Here is a 22,246-nt window from a genome sequence, read left to right as displayed (position 1 = left end):
AAAGTAGACTATCATCAGTAAAAAGTAGACGGGTTAAACTAGGACTACTTTTACTCAAAGAGAAACTCTTAATACTACCTTCTCTCTCTGCTTAGGAGATAAGACCATGCAACCCCTCCGTGCATAATAAGAAGAGGAATGGCGAGAGAAGATCGCCTTGCTTGATGCCCCTTAAGGGTTGAATGAAGCCCTTTGGTTCCCCATTGATCAAGATAGAGTAAGTAATAGACTTGACACACACCATCATAAGATTTATCCCCTTCTCATTAAAGCCCAATTTGCCCATCACTACCTCCAAAAAAGTCCATTCCACCCTATCAAAAGTTTTGCTAGTGTCAAGTTTGAGAGCCATGAACCCAGTCTTCCTTAAGTTATGTTTGCTCATGATGTGTAAAGTCTCAAAGGCTACAAGAATGTTATCTGAGATCAAACGATTCTTGGTGAAAGCATTCTGGTGCTCTAAAATAATAGATGGCAAAATTCTTTTAAGACGATTAGCCAAAACTTTCAAAAAAAATTTGTAGAGAAAATTACACAAACTAATAGGTCTATAATCCACTCTCTTAGAATTTTTAACTTTAGGGATGAGAGTTAAAAAAGTGTGATTTTAAGGGTAAGGGAGAGGTGCAGTGTTAAGGGATGAAAGAATAGATTGTGTAACATCATTGTCAACAAGAGACCAATAGTTTTGGTAAAAGAGAGGAGGCATACCGCCTTCAAATGAGCAATTTGCTTCAATGCTGCTTGAACTTCCCATTCCATGAAGTCTTGAGAAAGCTGTGCATTCATATCAGCATTGACAATAGCATTGGTCTCTTGTTGAAACCTTGAACAGGTTTTGATAAAAACCAGTCAAAACAGCTGCTACATCCTCTGTATTGGTACACCACAGATTTGAAGAATTAAGGAACCCTGAAATTTTATTCCTGCGGTGTCTTTGGGTTCCCTTGCTATGAAAATATTTTGAGTTTTTGTCTCCCCCTATTAACCAAAATGACTTAGCTCTCTGCTTCCATAAGTGAATCTCTTTATTCATCAACTCGTTAACCTCTACCTGTAATTCTCTAACATGTGAGTTGCTGCCAGTGGTAATTGCTAGTAGGACTGAGCAAGGGACCCGGCCCACCCAAAAACCCAATCGACCCAACCTGACCCAACAAGTTTTGGGCGGGTCTAAAAATATTCGGGTCGGGTTTCGGGCCTAAATCTCAGGCTATTTTTGGGTTCAGGTCGGTGTCAGGTCAGTATTGGGTCCTACAAATATACTACTTCAACCCAAAATTATTTTTTTGGGGAAAGAAACCCTGCTATTTGTTGTTCTCTCTTCGGTTGGGTTGAGGACCAGGAGAGTTCTGAAGGGAATGTCGTGGCTCTGGTCGTCGTCATCGAGGAAGAGGAAGCTCTGATCGGCGTGCTGGATTTTCAAGCCATCGAAGCCGACCAAGGAAGTATCGGCTCGAAGATTACCATCGCATTTCCAGATCTTGTATAGGTCGGAGGGAGCGATTTTGCCAACGAAGGGAATAACAGAGCTCTCGAAGTGGAAAGAGATCTCCATGTAGAAATCGCGCATACGGCAGAGCACAGAATGGAATTGGAGTTTTGGGGTTTATTTGAGTTGTGAGTTTGGAATGAAATTGGAGCTTGTTTGTGTGAAAAGAGAGGAATTGAGTGTTTCTTGGGTTATACTGCTTGTGTTTGTGCTTGTGCTTGTGCACTATTGAGTTGTGAAGTGAAATGGGTGCTTTGGATGGCTTGGAAGGAAGGTATGTGGGTTTGGCTTGTTGGAGTTTTCTTTTTGTTTTATTTATTGGGGTTCTCTCTCTTTTATTTATTTATTTATTTGATTTGTGGAGGCTGAGACTGTATGGCTCAAATTGAGGCATACAGATATTTTTCCTCGTTAAAAAAACAAAAACAAAAGAGGAGTCCAACCCGAGACCCAACCTGAGACCTGGAAAACCGACCCGATTACAAACTCGATTTTTCGATTCAGGTCGGGTTTCAGACAGCCAAACCTAATTAATATCGGGTCGGGTTTCGGGTCACAATAAATCCGACCTGACCCGACCCAAACTCACTCCTAATTGCTAGTCTTTCTACTTGAGCTAGCAAATTCCTTTTTTCTATTAAAGATCTTCTGACATTCCCAAAACTTCTTTTACTCCACTAAGTTAAATCCTTGGCACATTTTTCAACCTTTCTTAATATAAATCAAGTAATACAATTATGGAAAGAATTGTAAAGAAATTCTATAAGATATTGTATTATTTGTGATGGAAAAATACTAACATGTTTCATAATTTTATATTAGATGGTTGATGGGGAAGGATCATACATGACCCACTTAAATTCTTATTTTTAATAAAAGAAACATGTAACTAAAGTCTAAAGTGGTCTTTGGTTAGTTTAGAAAGAAGTGGGCCACTAATGAGTCTATGCTTACCACCGCATACTCTTAGTGCGATGATCACTCCATAAATATAAGTGTTTGTGGGGTGTGGGAGGTAAGGGTCGGGGTTCAAGTCTCCAGAAGGGAGTTTCATACACATATACACTTAGATTAGACTAGAATAGAATTTCTATCTTGTATAAAAAAAATAATATAAAAAAAAGTCTATGCTTGACTTTTTTTTGTATCAAGCCTTATAGCTCATAGGTTGTTCATGAACAATTTTTTTTGCTTAGACTCAGCTTGTTTATTAAACAAGACTAAAATTAAGCATCAAACTTGGCTTATTTATAACCAAACAAACATAAACAAGTTTTTTATCGAGTTGAGTCTGAGTTTTTTATGAATGGCTTGATTCATTCACTGTCCTAACAGTTCTTGTCAAACTAGTGCATACTTTAGTCTTTAGCAAGAAAATTCATGTGGAAACTAAACCTCTATAATGGTAAACTGGATACCTTATGCCAATCAAATTCTTACGAGGGTATGAGATTTCATAAATTCAAGAATATCAACTTACTAAGTCGGCTACTACGGTTAGAATTATGGAAAAACCAAACTTACTAAGTCTTCAAGAGGGAGTTTTACACAAATATACACTTAGATTAGGTTAGAGTAGAATTTCTATCTTGTATCCAAAAAAAAAAAAAGTCTATGCTTGAATTTTTTTTGTATCAAGCCTTATAGCTCATAGGTTGTTCATGAACAATTTTTTTTTTACTTAGACTCAACTTGTTTATTAAACAAGACTAAAACTAAGCATCAAGCTTGGCTTATTTATAACCAAACAAACATAAATGAGTTTTTTATCGAGCCAAGTCCGAGTTGTTTATAAATGGCTTGATTCATTCACTGCCCTAACAGTCCTTGTCAAACTAGTGCATACTTTAGCCTTAGCAAGAAAATTCAGGAGGAAACCAAACCTCTATAATGGTAAACTGGATACCTTATGCCAACCAAATTCTTATGAGGGTATGAGATTTCATAAATTCAAGAATATCAACTTACTAAGTCGGCTACTACGGTTAGAATTATGGAAAAACTTAAGCTATTTGAAGATAAATTTAATTATTTAACCATAATTTTAACAATCTCCCTCACATGTGGGCTAGAGGCCCTAGACATCCCCTTAATTAGCGAGGCTCAATACGTGAGATTTTTAATATTTTAAAATGGTATTAGGAGATCTTGAGCTTATCTTTATTCTACGTCTCATTTAAAATGTTAAAAGTCTCACGTATTGGGCCTCACTTGTTAAGCGGAAGTTTAAGTCCACACATAAGAAAGGTTTTTTTTTTAAATGGTTAAGTGATTAAATTCACAATTTCCTAATAGCTTACACTTTTAAAACAATTTGTTATTTAACAACTACTAGTTAAATATAGTAGTGCAGAAGATATACTAATGGAAAAAAGACCAAATCTCCTTCTTGGGTTTGATAGAGTATTATACTATTATGAGCAGTAGAGAGATACCATCACTTAATAAGGTGGAGGTTTATTAGTTGGAAATGGTCAAGGAATGCATATTTGGCAACACCCCTTGTATTCCGTGGGTTGAAGGTCTAAAACTAACGCCAAGGTAGCTCGTTCAAATATGATATGATTGTGGCTAACTTGACGGTTCTATCTTAGCATATGTATGCCGAATTGTTTTTCTTTATATATGCCAAACTATAATATAAAATTACCAGTTGATATTCAGCTATTGTCTCCTTTCTCTTCACCAAAGCTCTGGCTGTGTGTGTTCCAAGACTTGTGACTTCATCTTCTTTTCAAACGCAGCTAATCAGCTCCGGCTCTCTATGTTCCAGAACCTTAATGGCATCACCATCAACCCAAGCTGATTCTGCTGCGTTTGAAGAGGAAGTGAAGCGAACGGTTTATCTTGATAACCTCTCACCACATATCACTGAACCAGTGGTGAGATCTGCTCTTAATCAGTTTGGGAATGTGAAGAGTGTTCATTTCATTCCAAATTACATCGAACCAAGGAACATCCCGCAATGCGCATTGGTGGAGATGGAGGACTTAATGCAAGCTGAAGCTGTTGTATCTATGACCTCCCACCATTATTTTATGGTGTCTGGGATGCCAAGGCCGGTGAGGGCTCTTCCTGCAGAAGTGAATATGTTTGATGATCGCCCGAAAATGCCTGGTAGAACAATACAGTGCCAATGGTTGGATGAAAATGATCCTGATTTTAAGGTTGCACAGAAAATTAAGGACCTTACCAAGTTAAATGCTGCTCAATCTGCATTCTTACTAAAGGTAATTTTCATTGATTTGATGTTATTCATTGCATTTTGTTTTATTACATGATTTTGTGGGGCAGATATTTAATCTATAATGCAGCATAGGTATGTAAAAGCAAAATCTGTAACACAAAACAACTACAACAAGAACCCGAGGCTTAGTAGGTAAAGAAAATAGAGAAAACCTCTCAAAGTAACTTTTGCTTTCTAGAGATTGTGAGAGTGTCTTTTTCGGGATACTCAGGCCCAAGGATCCCGAGCCTGAATGAAAAAGAAAGAGGGGATTTGATGGACTGGGCCTTGACTCACCGCAGCTAAATGGCTGTTTAAGAATCAAGTGAATACAGAGAAATGCTCCTGACAAAAAAAGATGACAAACAGGGATATCGAGGAGTGCCAGAAATTAACAACGTAAACTCAGAAAAAAGAAAAAGCAGGATTAACAAGACGATAAAAGAGAAGTACTGTGGGGATCCCGGGAACAATATTTAATTAAAGCATTGTCTATTCGATCACAACAAGCTTACTAGGACGTGATACAAGGTCCAATCAAGCTCAAAAATTGCAGCCTTGAATGGCTATTTCAGCCTTCAAAACTTGCGAAGTTTGATTCTCGTTGGATCCGAGTATGTGCCATAGTTGCTTTTACAGGATATCGGGAAGCAGTATTTGTTTTCCCTTGATATTTTCTTTCTGCCTAAACTTTCTGATAATTTTCTAGAGAATCTTTTCTTTCTATTGTGTTTCTTTTCCCCTTTTTTCTTGCCGTTTTCTTCACAACCCATCCTCTCCTTTTATAGTGGAGTTTTCTGGGCGTCTTGGGGAACCGTTGGTTCCCCTGTTTTGGTCTTTTGCAAACAGAGTTCGTTCTGTCTTCATCATCTCGGTAAGTCCCCTTTTCCGTTTTCACTCATTCTTTCCTTCTCTTGGTTCTGGTTCCTTTGAAAGCTTCTGGTTGGCCATCCTCTTTGGGGCGTGCTGAGGTATGCCCTTCTCGGCATCCTCACTTCTGGTGTCTTTTACTTTTCCGTTTCTTTCCTATTTGGGCGGAATCCTGTTCTGCTCTTTTGAAATCGCTTTTGTTAACATTCTTCTTCCTTGTTTTGGTTCCCCGACGCCTTTTCTATCTGTGCCATGAAGGGTCGCTTGCGTCCTTTTGTTTTTTTTCTTTGTTTTTCTTTCTATCGATCTGTCCTGGTCTTCTTTTTTCTTCGCGCTTGTTGATGGTGCCCGAGGATCCTTGCGCCTTGTATTTTGCTGTGATGTTCTCTCTTTTTCTTCTTTGGTTGCTTTTCCTTTTCTGGGCTTCGGGATCCTCAGGGCCTTTTGTATAATCCCTTTGGACTTGGTCTCTTCTTTTTTTTTTCTTTTGGGCTTAACTTACTCGTTCTTGGGCTTAGCTTATTCTTTCTTGGGCTTATTTTACTGTGAATTTTTTTAGACCTCAACATTTAGCCCCCCGAGCTCGTGGGTTGCCTGAAGCCCACGCATGAGTGATTTAGGTTTCCTTAGGTTTTTGTGGTATCCCTCTTTTCAACTTCTACTGGGTTCCCTTCCTATTTACTTGGGATCCCGGCTCTTTTCTGCTGCTTCTAGTCACCTCTCTTTCTCTCTTTTTTTGCGTGTTGTATTCCCTTATTCTTTCGCAGCTTCCTCTTTATACGGGACGTGGCAGTTGGGTATTTGAGGTGAAACTCCTCTACCCACTTTCCTCGTTTCCCGTTACTCCTCATTAATAACTGCTGTAATTCCTACTTCAAATTAAATTCTTTGGCAACTGGCGCGTCTTTTCATAAACTGTTTTCCCTAACTGCTATTTGCGCCTTTATTGTAGCCGTTTCATCTTATCACTTTGCTTCTCTGGGTTATTTCGCTCTCTGTGTTTTCTCTTTCTTTTCTCTTCTTCTCCGTTACTTTGGTCTTCCTTTTTTTGCACCTTCAATTTCTTTCCTTCTCACAGTGTGAGTTTCCATGGCTTCTTCTTCTTCTCGGAAAAGGAGAGAGCGTACTCCCAGTCCTTCTGAGGGTGAAGGTTCTTCTGGTTCTGCTCCAAGCGATTCTCATGAGGTTGTTGCGCGTCCAGCCTTTCCTCTACGGGATCCTTGGTATGCTCCCAGTTTATTTTTTCCTCATATTTCTCATGGTGAGGCTCCTCCATCCCCTCACGTTTGGCTATTTTCTGGCCAAGCGGGTTTCGCCGGTTCCGTCCAGGTTCCTGACCCTAGAGAGATTTTTGATCTCCAGATCAGACAAGGAATCCGAGAGGCGGTTCCTATTTTCTTCGATTTTGTGGCGGGGAAGATTCAGGGTTGGCCCATATGGGTAGACAAGGAACTGTCTGATGCTGAGTTTGTGGGTCGTTTGGAGCGCGCCGGCATCCTAAAGGCAGTGGCTATTTCCAGAAACCTTGAGGGTTTCAGAGACGCCAAAGGGCTCAGGCATCTGGTACGTCGTTGGTGTCCTTCCCTTCATACTTTTTTCTTTTCTACTGGTGAATTGACAATCACCTTGGAGGACGTGGTTAATAACTTCCTCCTCCCGGTGTTTGGTGAAGAGAATCCCTTTGATATTGATCTTTCTAGTGAGGATCTTGTGGTAGAAGAGAAATTGTTTGGTCATTTTGGTGGTCGCTCCGCCTCTCCTGGTGGTAAGCCGGCTAGGATGGGGAGATGGGTGATGACCCTCTCTCGTGAAAAGGATAAAGAAGTGAGGTGGGCCGGTTTCCTGGCCTTCTGGCTTAGTAAATTTTTGTTTAGTGAGTTCCCTGGGTACGGAGTCAAGTCTTCACTTTTTCCGTTGGCAATCAAATTGGCTCGAGGTACCCAATATCCTTTGGCCCCTCTGTTTTTGGGTCACGTTTATTCTCAACTGGACCAGCTTCACGGAGATGAGGCTGAGGGTGACTCTTGCTATGTGATTACTTCATCCCTTCACTGTGCCATTCTTCAGATTTTCATGTGGGATCGTTCCGCAGCTACCTTGGCTAAGTGTAGAAATTTGAAGTTTGTGAAGGACAAGTTCCAAGGATCCCCCGACATAGTGAAGGGTCTTTGTGGCAATTCTACTGATGCCTTTCCCATTATTTTCCGTTGGATTAGCTTAAAAGGTGGTGGCCTCAACCTTGTGGAGTTGTTTGACCAAGCAGGGAGCTTATGTTGGAGATCCCCTCGTGAGTTTGGTCCTGGCTTTGCGTGTGATTCTGTGTTGTCTTCTTTTTTATCTTCAACAGGTAATACCTTCGACTTGCGCCGTGGCGATGAGGGCAGTCTGGCTTATCTTGCCTGCATTAGCCCCTCCTGGCTTCCCGTGCCTTCTTAAAGTGGCCCAAAGTACACTCATTATTCAGCACACCGGGTGCTTCGACAGTTTGGTTTTGATCAAGATATCCCGCCAGTTTTCAAGGATGTGGTGCCATCCCTTCCTTCCTTGGATCCTTTCTTGAGGCTGCAGGCCTTTTCTTATTGGTTTCGGAGGAGCCCCCAGTTCGTGGTGCCTAACTCCCAGAGAGGAGTCTTTGCTTCCAATGGCTATACCGGTTATTGGAGAAGAGTACAGAAATCTTTTGTTGACTATGTTGGCACTGGTACAATTCGGGAAGTCCCGAACTCTAGCATTGTTTCTGCTCCGACAGCTAATAGACGTTTATCCCTTCCTACTGCTGGGATTGTTTCTGCTGCTGCAAGCAGCAAGACTGGGTTCGCAGAGTGGCATTCCTCCAAGGGAGGTTGGGTGACTTATGGACAGGATCTTCCTGAGGCCTGGCTGGGTGATAGTCTTATCATTGGTACCTCCTTTGGGGTACCCATCAAAAAGGGTGCAACAGAGACAATTAGTGCTGCTACTGCTAAAGGTAAGGATGTTAAGTTGAAGAAAATGAAAGCTGCTGATGTTGGCGAAAGTGCAGGGGGTGAGGAGATAGGCTCTGAAGCAAAAAGAAGGAAAACGGGGAAATCTCAAGTACACTTGGCATCTCACGAAGGCAAGGATGTCAAGGAACCTTTAGTTTCAAGGACCCGGAAGAAGACCAAGGTAGAGTCCTCTTTTCCCCAGGTTCCTGTGACTGCTTCAGTCCATGGTTCTTTAGGATCCTCTGGTTTGGTATCCCAGCCTCCTTTAGGACCCTCTGGGCGTACTCGTAGTAGGCAAAAGACTTCCAGAGAATCTGTAGAGAGAGAGAGAAGGGCAAGACTTCTTTCCTTCTTCTCTCTTTTTTTTTTTTGGTTGCATTCATTTTTCTATCTTTGCTGACGAGTGGTGATTTTCTTTGCAGTCTAAGCGCAAGTCTGATTATAAGAAGGGTAAAAGTCAATCTTCTGGAGACGACGTGGTACGTGTGTTCCCCCTTCTTCTGTTCTTTCTGTGTTGCTAGTATTCTTGCTGTTTTCCTTTCTTTTTTTTTACTTAGTATTGTCTTCTCTGCTTCTCCTTTCTTTAGGTGGAGGTATCCCCTCCTGTGACTGGCAAGGTTTTGGGGGAGGAAACTATCACAGCTCTTTCTGTCGTTTTTCCTGTTATGGGGGAGGAGCCCCCTACTGATGACCCTGCTGATGGAATTGGGCAGCAGATGCAAGGTTCCCAGGACTCTCAGGATCCCAAAGCTCCTAGGATCCCATCATCTCAGAGTCCCCATCTTGAACGCACTCCTAGTCCTATCAAGACTGTGTTTCCTCTGTCCTCGTCAGATAAAGATGCTTTGGGAGACACTCCTTTATCCAAACAAACAGGTAAAACTTGTTTTTCTTTTGAAATAACGTTATGTTTCACTCTCTTTCCCAGTTTCTCTTGAGTTCCTTCTTTTCCTTTTAGGTCAAACCAGTGAGAAACCTGCTCATAGTGTTGCTTCTTCTTTAGAATCAGAGAGCTCAGAAGGTGAGTGCAGGCTGTTCCATCGTGTTTTCCTTTTTCTTTCTCCCCTTTCTTTTTTTTTTTTATATATGGCGAAGCCCTCTGCATCTATCCCTTCCTTTAGCCAATTTGCCATCGGTCCTTCACCTTTTCTTCAACTTGCCTTATGTTCTTTCCCAGAATCTTCGAGGACGTCAGAAGATCAAGAAGAAGAGGTTCTGCCTCAAGAAACTGGAATCGGCTTGCTTCTTCTAAATCTGTTCTTCCCCCTTTTTTTTTTCTTCCGTTTTTTTTTTGAATATTGATACAGGCTTTGCAGGTTCTGAGCCTGTTATCCCTGAAGGAATTGTGAGACCTGTTGAAGTTGCTGACCCTCATCCAGAACAAAAGGCTGCAAGTCCTCAGGTTTCTGCAAGTGGTGACGCGGTGATGGGGGATGCCTCGAAGGTGGCTGCCTCAGATCTTGATTCAAGGCTTTCCTCTTTCCTGGCTCGCTTCGATCTTTTGGAATTCAACAGTCTTCCTGCTAGCCACTTCCATGTCTTTGGGTCTTCTTATGGCAACTTCCTGCGCTTCTCTGTTCCTGTGGAGGGCTTGCCGCTGCTAGAGAGCCTGCTCAAGAGTCACGGGGATTTTACCAGTGGCTTTAGGGGAGGCATTTTTCTAGGCAATATTCTGATGGAGTTGCTGTGTGCTGTGTTGATTTCTCTAAAGAATTCCTCTGTTGATTCGTTGTCTGAAGAAAAGCTTCTGGAATGGAGAGGTGTGGTGCAGGACCTTCTAGAGGCCAAGTTTAATTTGTCTTTCCTACTGGATCACTTGCGTCTGCTGGCTCATATGCTGTTTCAAAGGCAATCATTCAAGAGCATAGACACTGAGATAGCTGTTGCTGAGGAAGCTTTGGCTCATGCTCATAAAGTTCTACAAGATTTGAAAGTCAAGCGGCAGAGGATCCTTTCTTCTTTGGCTGTTCCTGCTATTTCTCCAGATGCTTCTCTGCTGGCCGGCCTTATTCCTTAGCTTTTTTTTTATTCATATGAACAATTTGGGGTTGTATAATTTTTTTTTAAAACATTGCTCTGCTCTTTCTCTTTTGTGCTTCAAAACTGCTTCTTATTTCTTGGTATGTGAATCTGCCTTTTTTCTTGGATGTATATATATTGTCTTTACTTTCTTGTGATTCTTTTCTTTCCTGAGTCCTGGACCATGGTTCCCACAGGCTTCACTGTAAGTTCTGGTCCAGGTACCTGGTGATTTATTGTGCAAGTACTGAACTGGGTACACTAGTATCCTTCTCTATGCATTATTTATTTTTTGAGATACGGTCCCAGTTCATGAACTTTTGACAGGTTCCCTTTTTTGCCAAGTGCTAGGCTAGGTATCCTAGATATATTTTTTTTATTCTGTGATCCTAAACCTATGCACTTGGAACTGTTTGCGGGATATCTGAAATTATTGGTGAGGTGGATCCTGGGCCATATGAAAAAAGGGGTATTACATATTCTCCTCTTTTTTTTTTGACTCAGGTATCCTCCCTTAAATTTTTCCACATTTGGTCTTTGCAATAAGAAAAACTTAAACTTTGAAGAAACAGGAATTTCGTTAAAACATAATCATCTTTTTTTTGGAACAAAGCAAAAGTCTTTTGGTGCAGCATTGACCACAAAGTGTCAATCTATCACATGTTCCTGAACAAAATTATCTTAAGCCAGAATTCTTGATAAAAGCTGAAAAATAAAAGATAAATTAAAAGGAAACTTAGCAGATGGTGAAGTTGGTGAAAGGATCCCGAGGTACTGGGAATCCCCTTGTCCTCATGCATAATATTGCTTCAGCCATTTCCCGTTTATGGGTTCTGTCAGGACTGTCCCATCCTCTTTGGCAAGGTAATAATATCCACTTTCATGAGCTTCATTGATGATGTAGGGTCCTTCCCATTTTGGTGTGAACTTGGAAGGCCCTGGCAGGTTCCTCCTCACGTGCTCCGCCATCCTTAGCACTAGTTGCCCTTTGGTGAACACTCTTGGGCGTACTGCTTGTGCATATGCTCTAGTCATTCTTTGCTGGTATCTTTGACTCCTTTTCTTGGCCAGTTCTCTTTCTTCTTCTACTCCTTCCAGATCTACTAATCTCTTTTTGTTGCTTGCATCTTCACTTTCTCCCTGATTTTCCTCAAGAACTACCCTTGGTGTAGGAATGATTAACTCCACAGGACTGATGGCCTCTGTTCCATAAACCAGGGAGAACGGGGAGAATCCTGTGGCTGTCTTTACAGAGCTCCTACATGCCCAAAGCACATCTGCCAGATGGTCACTCCATTTTCCTCCATACTCATGCTTCATTTTCTTAAGGATTTTTAATATTACCCTGTTAGTAGCTTCAGCTTGGCCGTTTCCTTGTGGGTAGTATGGGGTAGATCTTCTATGCTTGATGTGGTATGCTTCAGCTAATCCCTTCACATCTTTGTTTATGAATGGGGTTCCATTGTCGCTGATAAGTCTTCTGGGGATCCCGAACCTTGTGATGATGTGGTCTCGAATGAAATTTGCTACAGTTGCTCCAGTAGCTTTTTTCAAAGGGATGGCCTCTACCCATTTTGTAAAGTACTCCGTGGCTGCCAGGATCCATATATAACCATTGGATGGAGGGTTTATGGGTCCTATGAGATCAAGCCCCCAAGTATGAAAAGGCCATGGTGTCGTCATATCCTGTAGGACATTTGGGTGAGTGTGAATCGCATCTCCTAGGACTTGACAAGCATGACATGTTCTGACCAGCTCCTCAGAGTCTCTTTTCATCGTTGGCCAGTAATACCCCAACAACAGTAACTGCTTGTGCAGCCTTCTCTTTCCTGGGTGACTTCCGCAATCTCCAGAGTGCACTTCTCTGACCACTTCTCTAGCTTCCTTTGGTCCTAGGCACCTGAGGGGATCCCCGTGGTATCCTTTTTTGAACAAAATATCATTCTGCAAGAAATACCTGCACGCCAGTTTCTTGAGCTTATGGGCCAGCTCCTTGTCGGTTGGCAGGATACCCTGAGCCAGGTATCCCATGAAAGGAACCCGCCAATCTTCTATAACAAACACAGCGTAGCTTTCTTCTTTATCGATTGCCAAGCGACATTCTTTGCATTTCCCCTGTATAGGCTAATTTTTTCTGCAACTCCACATGTTTGGGCGTGTAATTCTTCTAATTTCAACTTTCCTTCCTTCTCGGTGATACATCTGGACAGTATTCCTCCTGGCAGTCTTCTGTACAATTCTCCTTCTATCTGAGTGTAATCCATTAGCTCTTTGATGTTCCCTCTTGGGTTTACTTCTTTCATCCTTTCTTTGACTTCGTCCCTCCAGTCCCACTGTTTGGATTCCCCTGGGTACATTCCTTGGAGGATCCTCACAATAGAATGTTCCTGCCTTCCTATTTTTATCAGTGTATCTCTCCCATCAAACGGTATTTGGGATCCCAGGGTGGCGAGAGCATCTGCGAACTTGTTTTCGCATCTTTGAGTGTATTCTATGCTGAAGGTTTGAAACTCCATTTCCAGTCTTTGTGCCCAAGTTCTGTAGGCTGCTAAGCTTTGTTCCCGTAATGCAAAGTCACCTTTCACTTGGGAGACTACAAGATTAGAATCCCCCAGCACTCTCATGTGTTTTACTCCTATGCTGAGTGCTATAGCCAACCCAGTCAAGTATGCCTCATACTCAGCTGCATTATTAGAACACGAGAAACCAAGCTTAAAAGACAGGGTCATGACATCCCCATTTTCACAGCTTAGCACAATTCCTACCCCATTTGAAGTTGCTGTAGCCGATCCGTCGAACCTCATGGTCCATTTCTTTCCCGGGATCTCCATCACTGCTACCTCACCAGGGATTTCTTCGCTCAGTGGGCCTTCTTCCTTCCCTGGGAATTGAGCTAGCAAATCTGCTATGGCCTGGCTCTTTACAGCCTTGGGAGTTCTTGTGCCTATATCATATTGTGAGAGCAATACTAGCCATTGTGCCATCCTTCCCGTGAGGAGGGGCTGGTGCAGTAGTGCTTTTATAGGGTGTGACTTGGTTACCAAGAGGATTTGGTGAGCTGAGAAGTACCTCTTCAATCTTTGGGATGCATAAACGATTACTAGGCAGGCTTTCTCTATTCTGGGGTACCTGGTTTCGGTATCCTTGAGTGTTCTGCTTACATAGTATATGGGCTGCTCATTTCCTTGGTCATCTTCTTGTGCCAGCAGGGCTCCTATTGCCTGAGAGTTCGATGCTAAGTATAGCAACAGAGGTCGCCCACGTACTGGTGCCTGGAGGGTGGGCAGATGGTTCATAATGCTCTGAATTCTTTGAAAAGCTTCCTGCTGCTCTGTTCCCCAGGTGAATTCATTTCCCTTTTTCAGTAATTTTGATAAGCCTGCCGTAGCTGAGGCTAAACCAGGCACAAACCTCCTGATATATGAGACTCTTCCCAGGAAGCTTTTGAGTTCTCTAACAGTAGTTGGTCTTCTCATCGTGGCAATAGCTGTGGCCTTGGCTGGATCCACGCTTATGCCTTTGTGATGTACCAGGAACCCAAGGAACTTTCCAGCAGACACTCCAAAGGCGCACTTCATGGGGTTCATACGTAACTTGTATTTCCTGCATCTTTCAAAGACCTGCTCAAGTACTTGGAAATGTCCTGTTCTGGTTTTTGACTTGACCACAATATCGTCTACATAATCTTCCATCTCCTCATGCATCATGTCATGGAAAATGGCTGTCATGGTCCGTTGATACGTAGCCCCCGCATTTTTGAGGCCAAAGGGCATTACAGTGTAGTAAAAGTTCCCAATCGGAGTTCTGAATGCCGTCTTCTCTGCATCTTTGGCTGCCATGCGAATTTGATTGTATCCACTGTACCCGTCCATAAACGAGAACATTGAGTTTCCTGCAGCTGAATCTACAAGGAGATCGATATTGGGCAAGGGGAACTCATCTTTAGGACATGCCTTGTTCAAGTTGCGAAAGTCTACACAGCAGCGGATTTGACCATTCTTCTTCTTCACAGGTACAATGTTGGAAAGCCATTTTGGGTGTTGGATGGGTTTGATAAAACCAGCTGTTAGTAATTTCTTGACTTCTTGGACTATTTGAGCTTCTACCTCAGTGTGAAAGACCCTGGCTGATTGGACTACTGGCCTCACCCCTGGTTCCACATTAAGAGAATGGACTACCAACTCCGGGTCTAGACCAGGCATCTCATCATAAGTCCATGCAAACACATCTCTGTATTTTTGAAGTAAGGTTACCAGTTGCTCTCTTTCTTGAGCCACCAATTGACTGCTAATGAAAACAGGTTTCCGGGATCCTGGTTCTGTTCCCAGGTCTACTTCCTTCAGTTCTTCCTCGGGCTGAATCTGGGCCTCCTTAACTGGTTCTTCTGGGATTTCTTCTTGGGCCATCATGCAGCTTGGTGGTCCGGGACCTTCCTGCACAATGCATTCGGGTCCCGCGCACCTTCACAAACGATAAATTAGCCTTCCCCCAGGTTCCCGTACCACCACACATTCTCGGGATCCTGAAGAGCTGGGCTCCCTCTTTTATCTTTTTCTTTCTAAAAGGTTTCTCAGGTCACGGGTGCCTCTTCCTCCTTCTTCTTCTTCTAGGATAGGTGCCCCCGGGGTCCCTGGGGTGGGGTTCTCATCATCTGGCTCCAACTCATCATAAAACATCGTTTCTGCAAAGTTTACTTCTCCCTGGCTGAAAGGATTATGATTGGCAGGGATCCTTATGGGCCTCCCATTCAGTCTCCCTTTAATGCATTGATGGAACGTGGATGGAATAAGGCGATGTTTGTGAAGCCACGGGCGTCCCAGCAGCACGTGATAAGAAACTTCTGCATTAATCACATGAAACCTTGTCAAAGCTACTATTGGCCCTACCCTTAAGGCTAGCTGTACGTATCCTTCTGTTGCTTCCACCGATCCTCCAAATCCTGTTATCTCCATGGGGGTCCCCAGGATCCTTCTGTCAGCTAAGCCAACAGCTTCCAAGGTACTCAAGGCTATGAGGTTGAGTGATGCCCCTGTATCCACCAATGCTCTCCTGACTTGAACACCGTTTATGGTGGCCATTAAATAAAGGGGTCTACGGTGGTCTGGGTGCTCAATCTCCATGTCCTCATCAGTGAAAGTTATTGCATTGGTTGTCTCCAGGAAAGCGCGGCTAGCATGTGACTCGGCTGTAAAACATTCCATCCCTGAATCTGCTGCTATACTCATGAGAGACTCTGTAGCCACTCTTCTTGCCTCTGGTCCGAATCCTAATTGATTGAATAGTGACCTGAACTTAGGATTCTTTTGGAGGGTCTTGACTGTACTCGGGTGGAAGGATCCTTCAGATTCTCCTGCCTCTGCTGGGTTCCCGTGTATTACCACTGCTACCACCCCTTTTCCTTTGTGGTTAGGTAAGGGGTTCCTCTGCACTTCTGGTTCTTTCTGGGTGAGCTCCAGGGTTCCTTCTCTCAATTTTTTGTGGAATAGTCTACGAAGGGTCCAGCAGTCCTTAGTGGAGTGCTTTACATAGTTATGGATTCTGCAAAATAAAGGATTCTTCCTTTCTTCTTCGGTTGGTGGCCTGGACACAGTGAATGGCCTAACAACCCCATCTCCAATCCATTTGTCTAGGACATGGCTTAATTCCTCAGCTGTGCATGGGATCACTGGTGGTTCTTCAAACACCTTCCCGTCTGGTCTTTTCCTTTTTTCTCCTGTTGATGCTGTCATAGCTTGGGATGCGGGCAGCCTTTTGGTTCTCATGGTTTGCGCCGTCCTTCTGGTTCTTTGCAGCAGATCAGCAAACTGTGTGATACATAAATTTTCAAGGTTGAGCCTGTAGTCGAAAAGCATGTTGGCTATGCAGGTTTCCACGAGCTCCTTTTCTTCATGGTCTCCATAGCAGTCTAGAGACACATCTTCGAATCTTTTAATAAACTGAACAGGATCTTCTCCAGGTCTCTGCCTCACCATCTGCAGGTTCTGGAAAGTGATTTTGTCTTCACCAGGGTAATATTTGGCGCAGAATTTTTCCATCATCTCATCCCAGGTCTTGATGGACCCGGGTCTCAGCGTGGTGTACCAGGTGTATGCCCTATCTACCAAAGATTTGGCAAATTCCCTTAGACATAATTCTTTATCTCCTGCATAAGGGCCCATAGTGTGGACAAACCTGCTCACATGTTCCACGGCACTTCCATTCCTCCCATCAAAAGGATGGAACTTTGGGGGTTCGTATCCCTTAGGATATGGTTTGCCAAGGAGTTCTGGAGGGAACGGGGGATCCCGAGAGAATTGCTTGGGGATCCCTGAGAGTTTTTCCCTTTCTTGCTCCAAGAGGGCATTGACGTCTGCCAGTGTCAAATACTGAGGGTTGGCTCTTCCTCCTACTGCTGACCCTCCTTCTGGCTGGGTCCCATCTTGGTGGCCAGTAGGGGGAATGTTGTCTCTGACTTCCTGTGTCCTGCCTTCTTTAAGAAGACGAACTTCTTGCTCCAAATCCTTTAACATTGCTGTCATCCTGGCCATTAGGTCTGGTTCCTGTCTTGCGTGTCTTTGTTCCGACACAACCTCCTGTTCCACCAAGGGTATCCCACCTCCTTGCCTGGAGACTTCCTCGTTTTCTCCTACAGGTTCAGAGGCCGTAGGTGGCACATTGGTTCCTTTGCTGTTTCTTTGTCTTGGAGGCATTCTCTGTGAAGGGATTGTTTCTTCTTTCTTCTTTGCCCAGTCCCCAGTGGAGTCGCCAAAATGTGAAAGTGTCTTTTTTGGGATACTCAGGCCCAAGGATCCCGAGCCTGAATGAAAAAGAAAGAGGGGATTTGATGGACTGGGCCTTGACTCACCGCAACTAAATGGCTATTTAAGAATCAAGTGAATACAGAGAAATGCTCCTAACAAAAAAAGATGACAAACAGGGATATCGAGGAGTGCCAGAAATTAACAACATAAACTCAGAAAAAAGAAAAAGCAGGATTAACAAGACGATAAAAGAGAAGTACTGTGGGGATCCCGGGAACAATATTTAATTAAAGCATTGTCTATTCGATCACAACAAGCTTACTAGGACGTGATACAAGGTCCAATCAAGCTCAAAAATTGCAGCCTTGAATGGCTATTTCAGCCTTCAAAACTTGCGAAGTTTGATTCTCGTTGGATCCGAGTATGTGCCATAGTTGCTTTTACAGGATATCGGGAAGCAGTATTTGTTTTCCCTTGATATTTTCTTTCTGCCTAAACTTTCTGATAATTTTCTAGAGAATCTTTTCTTTCTATTGTGTTTCTTTTCCCCTTTTTTCTTGCCGTTTTCTTCACAACCCATCCTCTCCTTTTATAGTGGAGTTTTCTGGGCGTCTTGGGGAACCGTTGGTTCCCCTGTTTTGGTCTTTTGCAAACAGAGTTCGTTCTGTCTTCATCATCTCGGTAAGTCCCCTTTTCCGTTTTCACTCATTCTTTCCTTCTCTTGGTTCTGGTTCCTTTGAAAGCTTCTGGTTGGCCATCCTCTTTGGGGCGTGCTGAGGTATGCCCTTCTCGGCATCCTCACTTCTGGTGTCTTTTACTTTTCCGTTTCTTTCCTATTTGGGCGGAATCCTGTTCTGCTCTTTTGAAATCGCTTTTGTTAACATTCTTCTTCCTTGTTTTGGTTCCCCGACGCCTTTTCTGTCTGTGCCATGAACGGTCGCTTGCGTCCTTTTGTTTTTTTTCTTTGTTTTTCTTTCTATCGATCTGTCCTGGTCTTCTTTTTTCTTCGCGCTTGTTGATGGTGCCCGAGGATCCTTGCGCCTTGTATTTTGCTGTGATGTTCTCTCTTTTTCTTCTTTGGTTGCTTTTCCTTTTCTGGGCTTCGGGATCCTCAGGGCCTTTTGTATAATCCCTTTGGACTTGGTCTCTTCTTTTTTTTTTCTTTTGGGCTTAACTTACTCGTTCTTGGGCTTAGCTTATTCTTTCTTGGGCTTATTTTACTGTGAATTTTTTTAGACCTCAACAGAGATCAACTAGGAACATGATCCTAACTCGACTAGAAAAGAGAAACAACATAAAAGTGTTGAAAATAATTTTCCTCAAAATAAGCATAAGACTAGTTCTTTAATGTTTAACTTATTAGATGAATTTCTTGTTGTAGCAACAACTGCAAGAAGAAGAGAGTCTTGCAAAGTATCAGCAAGATATTCTCAACACAAATTACAAGAAGCATGAAGTGATAGACAACATCATGGTTGATGGAACTGCTCGTCGCTTAGCGGACCGATATAACCTACATTGTGAATGAAAGCTCCATTTGTGAACACATTTAAGCAGATGGTCAGCATTGTGCATATTTGTGTTACAAAAAGAACTACCGTTTACGTTCCTCAACTCCAGTTCATATCACTAGAACCACCAAGGTCAGAGGACAGTAGAGTACAATTCTAATCCCTAACTTTTGAAAGGTGCATTGCACATGCTTCCTAGACCAATCCCTCTTTTACTTTCTTATGCATGTATTCTATTTCTTATCTCATGGTTTTGGAAGCAATGTTGTATTTCTATCTTTTATTCTTAAGTCATAAGATAAAAAATAAAAAATAAAAAATAAAAAAATAATTTTATGTCTTAAAATCTCAACAGTAAAAAAAGATCTTGGAAAATTAAGGAAGAGTTCAAGTTTTGAGTTGGACCTGGGGTCATTTATTAGTTATTAAAATGTAAATAATAGATTGGTTTTTTAATATATATATATATATATAAAGGAAAATCGATTATAAAAATCTAAAGAATTTACATAGTATTTTCATAAAGTAAATAGAAAATATACTAAATTTTCTAAAACTTAATGGACTGAGATAATTATAACTTTTAAGGGTCAAAAATGTAATTTAGTCTACATTATAATATAACTAAAAAGTGCCATGTGCTATTTAGTAGGTCTAATTATTGTTATTTAGAGACTAATGGAAATTCTCTAAGTCAATCGCATGTTGACACATGTCGATGTCTTAATTTAAAAATGACACATGCAAACTGTAAGGGCTGTTTTTGGGGCCCAGGTCTAGCAGGCAAGCGATTCTGGCCCAAAAGACCCTCAACAATGAATTTGTAGAGAGTGGGTCACAGAACTAGGTCTTGACAGAGTAAACGTAGTTATAAGTAAGCCATGCAACCATTTGAACGTGGGGATATTCCATTAAGCTTCCTGGGATAACAGTTCGTGGGGCTGTATCTTATGCTTTTTTTACAGAACTCCTCTCTCTTTCCCCCCCCCCCCAGTCATGGGGATTTTCTTCTCTTATATAGCATCCTTCGAACGATAATGACCCTACACTTGTTAATCATCTGGGCCTCTACTTGAGTGTCTGTCTCATAGGACATCCTCCTTCTTTTCTGTGAGTTGCACTGGCCAAGATAATACTGTTCTCCTGTCCTTTCCACATTAATGCGGCTGGAAAAGTAACTTCTTTGCATTTAATGCGGCAGTTGTGGTTGCCCCCTGAATGTCCTTCATTTTCCCTTGATTTTGGATGACCTTTCACCATGTAAAGGATGTGAATCGGACTCCCGTTTGGTGCGTCCGAGGAGGTACTCCTCCTCGGACGCCCCTTAAGCAAGCCCGGCCCAACATGATTGGGCTGGGGGGTCCTCTGCCCGTGTCTTCGCTTCCTATTGTGGTTGGGCTTCGTACAAGTACCATGGCCCAACGTTGACTGGCGAATTTTTACCCCCACAATAGCCCCTCAAAATTTCGGCTTTTTCTTCTTGGTCCGAGGAGGAAAGACGGGATTTTAATGCCTACTGGACAGTTCGTTGTGGATTCCTGCTTCACACGTGCGGGGGCGTGCCCTCACGCGCCTCATTAATGCTGAAGGCGTTTAATGACCCGGGGGAAAGTAATTGCAGCTTTTTGGAGTTTTACACTCTTTCAATCCAACGGTTGGAGACCGGATCAACGGTGGACAACGTTTCATTTGCTCTAGATGGGAGTATGTCTGTCCAACTCCCTCTAAGTATATAAGGTTTTGAAGGCGTTCATTCCTCACTTTTGACGAACACTCCAGTATTCAGAACGTCTCAGAGCCTTCTCCTTCAGCCCGTTCTTACCTTCGCCGCCATTCTCTTGAAGATTCCGTCGAGTTTCTTACCCGTAAGTGCGCGCTTCTTCTTCGTTATTCTTCATTAGACAAACTGCCTTCACGTTGTCTAGGATTAGAGGGGATGGGTAGGCTTGAAAAAATGGTAGACTCTCCGGCCGGTATGGCGGGTTTCAGGGCGAAGTATCGTATTCCACCGGAGGTAGGTTTACAGTATTGCCACCAAGAGGACATTTTGTTCAAGAGGAGAACAGGGGAAGTCGCAATTCCAATGATAGCCTTCGTGGAAGGAGGAATGACGATTCCAATGGGGAGAATAACTAGGGACTACCTACGTGGTCATAGATTGGCCCCCCACCAATGCACCGCGAACCTGTTCCGGATCCTGGGGTATGCCGACGCCTTAAACAACCAGATGAACCTCGGCCTTTCATGGCACGACGTGGTTCATCTTTATGAATGTCATAAGCTTGGCGACTCATACTACCTAAAGTCCAGGACTGACGAAGTGAGGTTGATATCCTGCCTTCCCAAGTCCAGCAAAGGCTTGAAGGTCGACCATTTGATCGTCTCCGGACCATGGCATGACGGCCTTCACTGTCCGACTAGGGCGGGAACGCCAGGTGGGCTGTCATAGAACTAGATTCCGTGGGGAGGACCTTAGTTTTGAGCTCCCCTCCCCCCTTTTTTCTTTTTATTTTAAACTTGTTGGTTTGGTTGCATGCCTCCTCGGACTAACGTAAACCCTTTAACGGCCTTTGCAGACAAGGAGCAAACATCCCCTCGACTGAGCTTGGTCAACTACGGTCGGCTCCTTTGATTTTGGACTACGTTCCCCTCACTCGATCCTTGGTAGACGCCGGCCAAGCTATAAGGGCTGGCAATCCAAGATTGGCACGCATTGACGTATCCATACCAGGGTTCCTCGCTGCAACAGACTTACCTCCTATTCAGCTGCCTCCCCAACGTGCCTTTCCCCCAGTGGTTATCCCGGAAGAGGAGGCTGGTTCTTCGCATTCATCCTTAGAGGAACAAATAGACCAGTTCCAATTTACCGAGGAAGGAGAGGTGTCGGCCAGAGTAGTAGAGCTCTCGGACTCCGACTCCGATTTAGACCGTGCCTCAACGGCTCCTGATACTGGTTTAGTCATCGCACAAGCTAATATCAGCGAAGAGACTGAAGAAGAAGGAATGGATTTGAAGCCAAGGACTGGCCTCAGGGACCTTCTATCTAACAGGAGCAAGGGGCAGTCCTCCAAGGATGTCTCAAAGGAACAAACTGCCCCTAAGGCTCCTGCTCCTCCTCTCCCTCCCTCGTCGGATGCGGCGCTGCAGCCTATGCCTAACTTAAGGCGAAAAAGGCCTGTAGAAGAAACGAAGGAGGGAGAGATTGGCCGTGAAATGGTCGGGCCTCGAAAGAAGGGCAAAGAGATGAAAGAGCCCCGAGAGAAGAGGACTAGGTCCACTGATAGCCGAGACGAGGCGGCCATTCGTAGGGAACAACGAACATGGTCGCCTCGGATCGAATTAGACAGCGCCCCAATCCCCTGGGATGCGACCCTATGGGAATCACAACGAGGGCAGGCATCATTCTTGGCCGAGGCCCTGCA

At 43.4% G+C, this 22,246-nt stretch overlaps 1 protein-coding gene across 1 annotated transcript; it reads left to right on the top strand.

Moving 5' to 3' along the window:
• The first annotated feature begins 4,272 nt into the window (after nt 1-4,272).
• LOC126719522 (uncharacterized) lies at nt 4,273-19,025 on the top strand. Its single transcript, XM_050422064.1, has 2 exons — nt 4,273-4,722; nt 18,695-19,025. The coding sequence occupies exons 1-2, from the start codon at nt 4,273-4,275 to the stop codon at nt 18,839-18,841; spliced, it is 597 nt and encodes a 198-aa protein (XP_050278021.1). The 3' UTR covers nt 18,842-19,025.
• The last annotated feature ends 3,221 nt before the right edge of the window (nt 19,026-22,246 follow it).

Source organism: Quercus robur, chromosome 3, assembly GCF_932294415.1.
Source record: "Quercus robur chromosome 3, dhQueRobu3.1, whole genome shotgun sequence".
In the NCBI taxonomy this organism is placed as follows: Eukaryota; Viridiplantae; Streptophyta; class Magnoliopsida; order Fagales; family Fagaceae; genus Quercus; species Quercus robur.
Note: the sequence above shows the minus strand (reverse complement) of the source record. Positions and strands in the feature narration are given on the sequence as shown.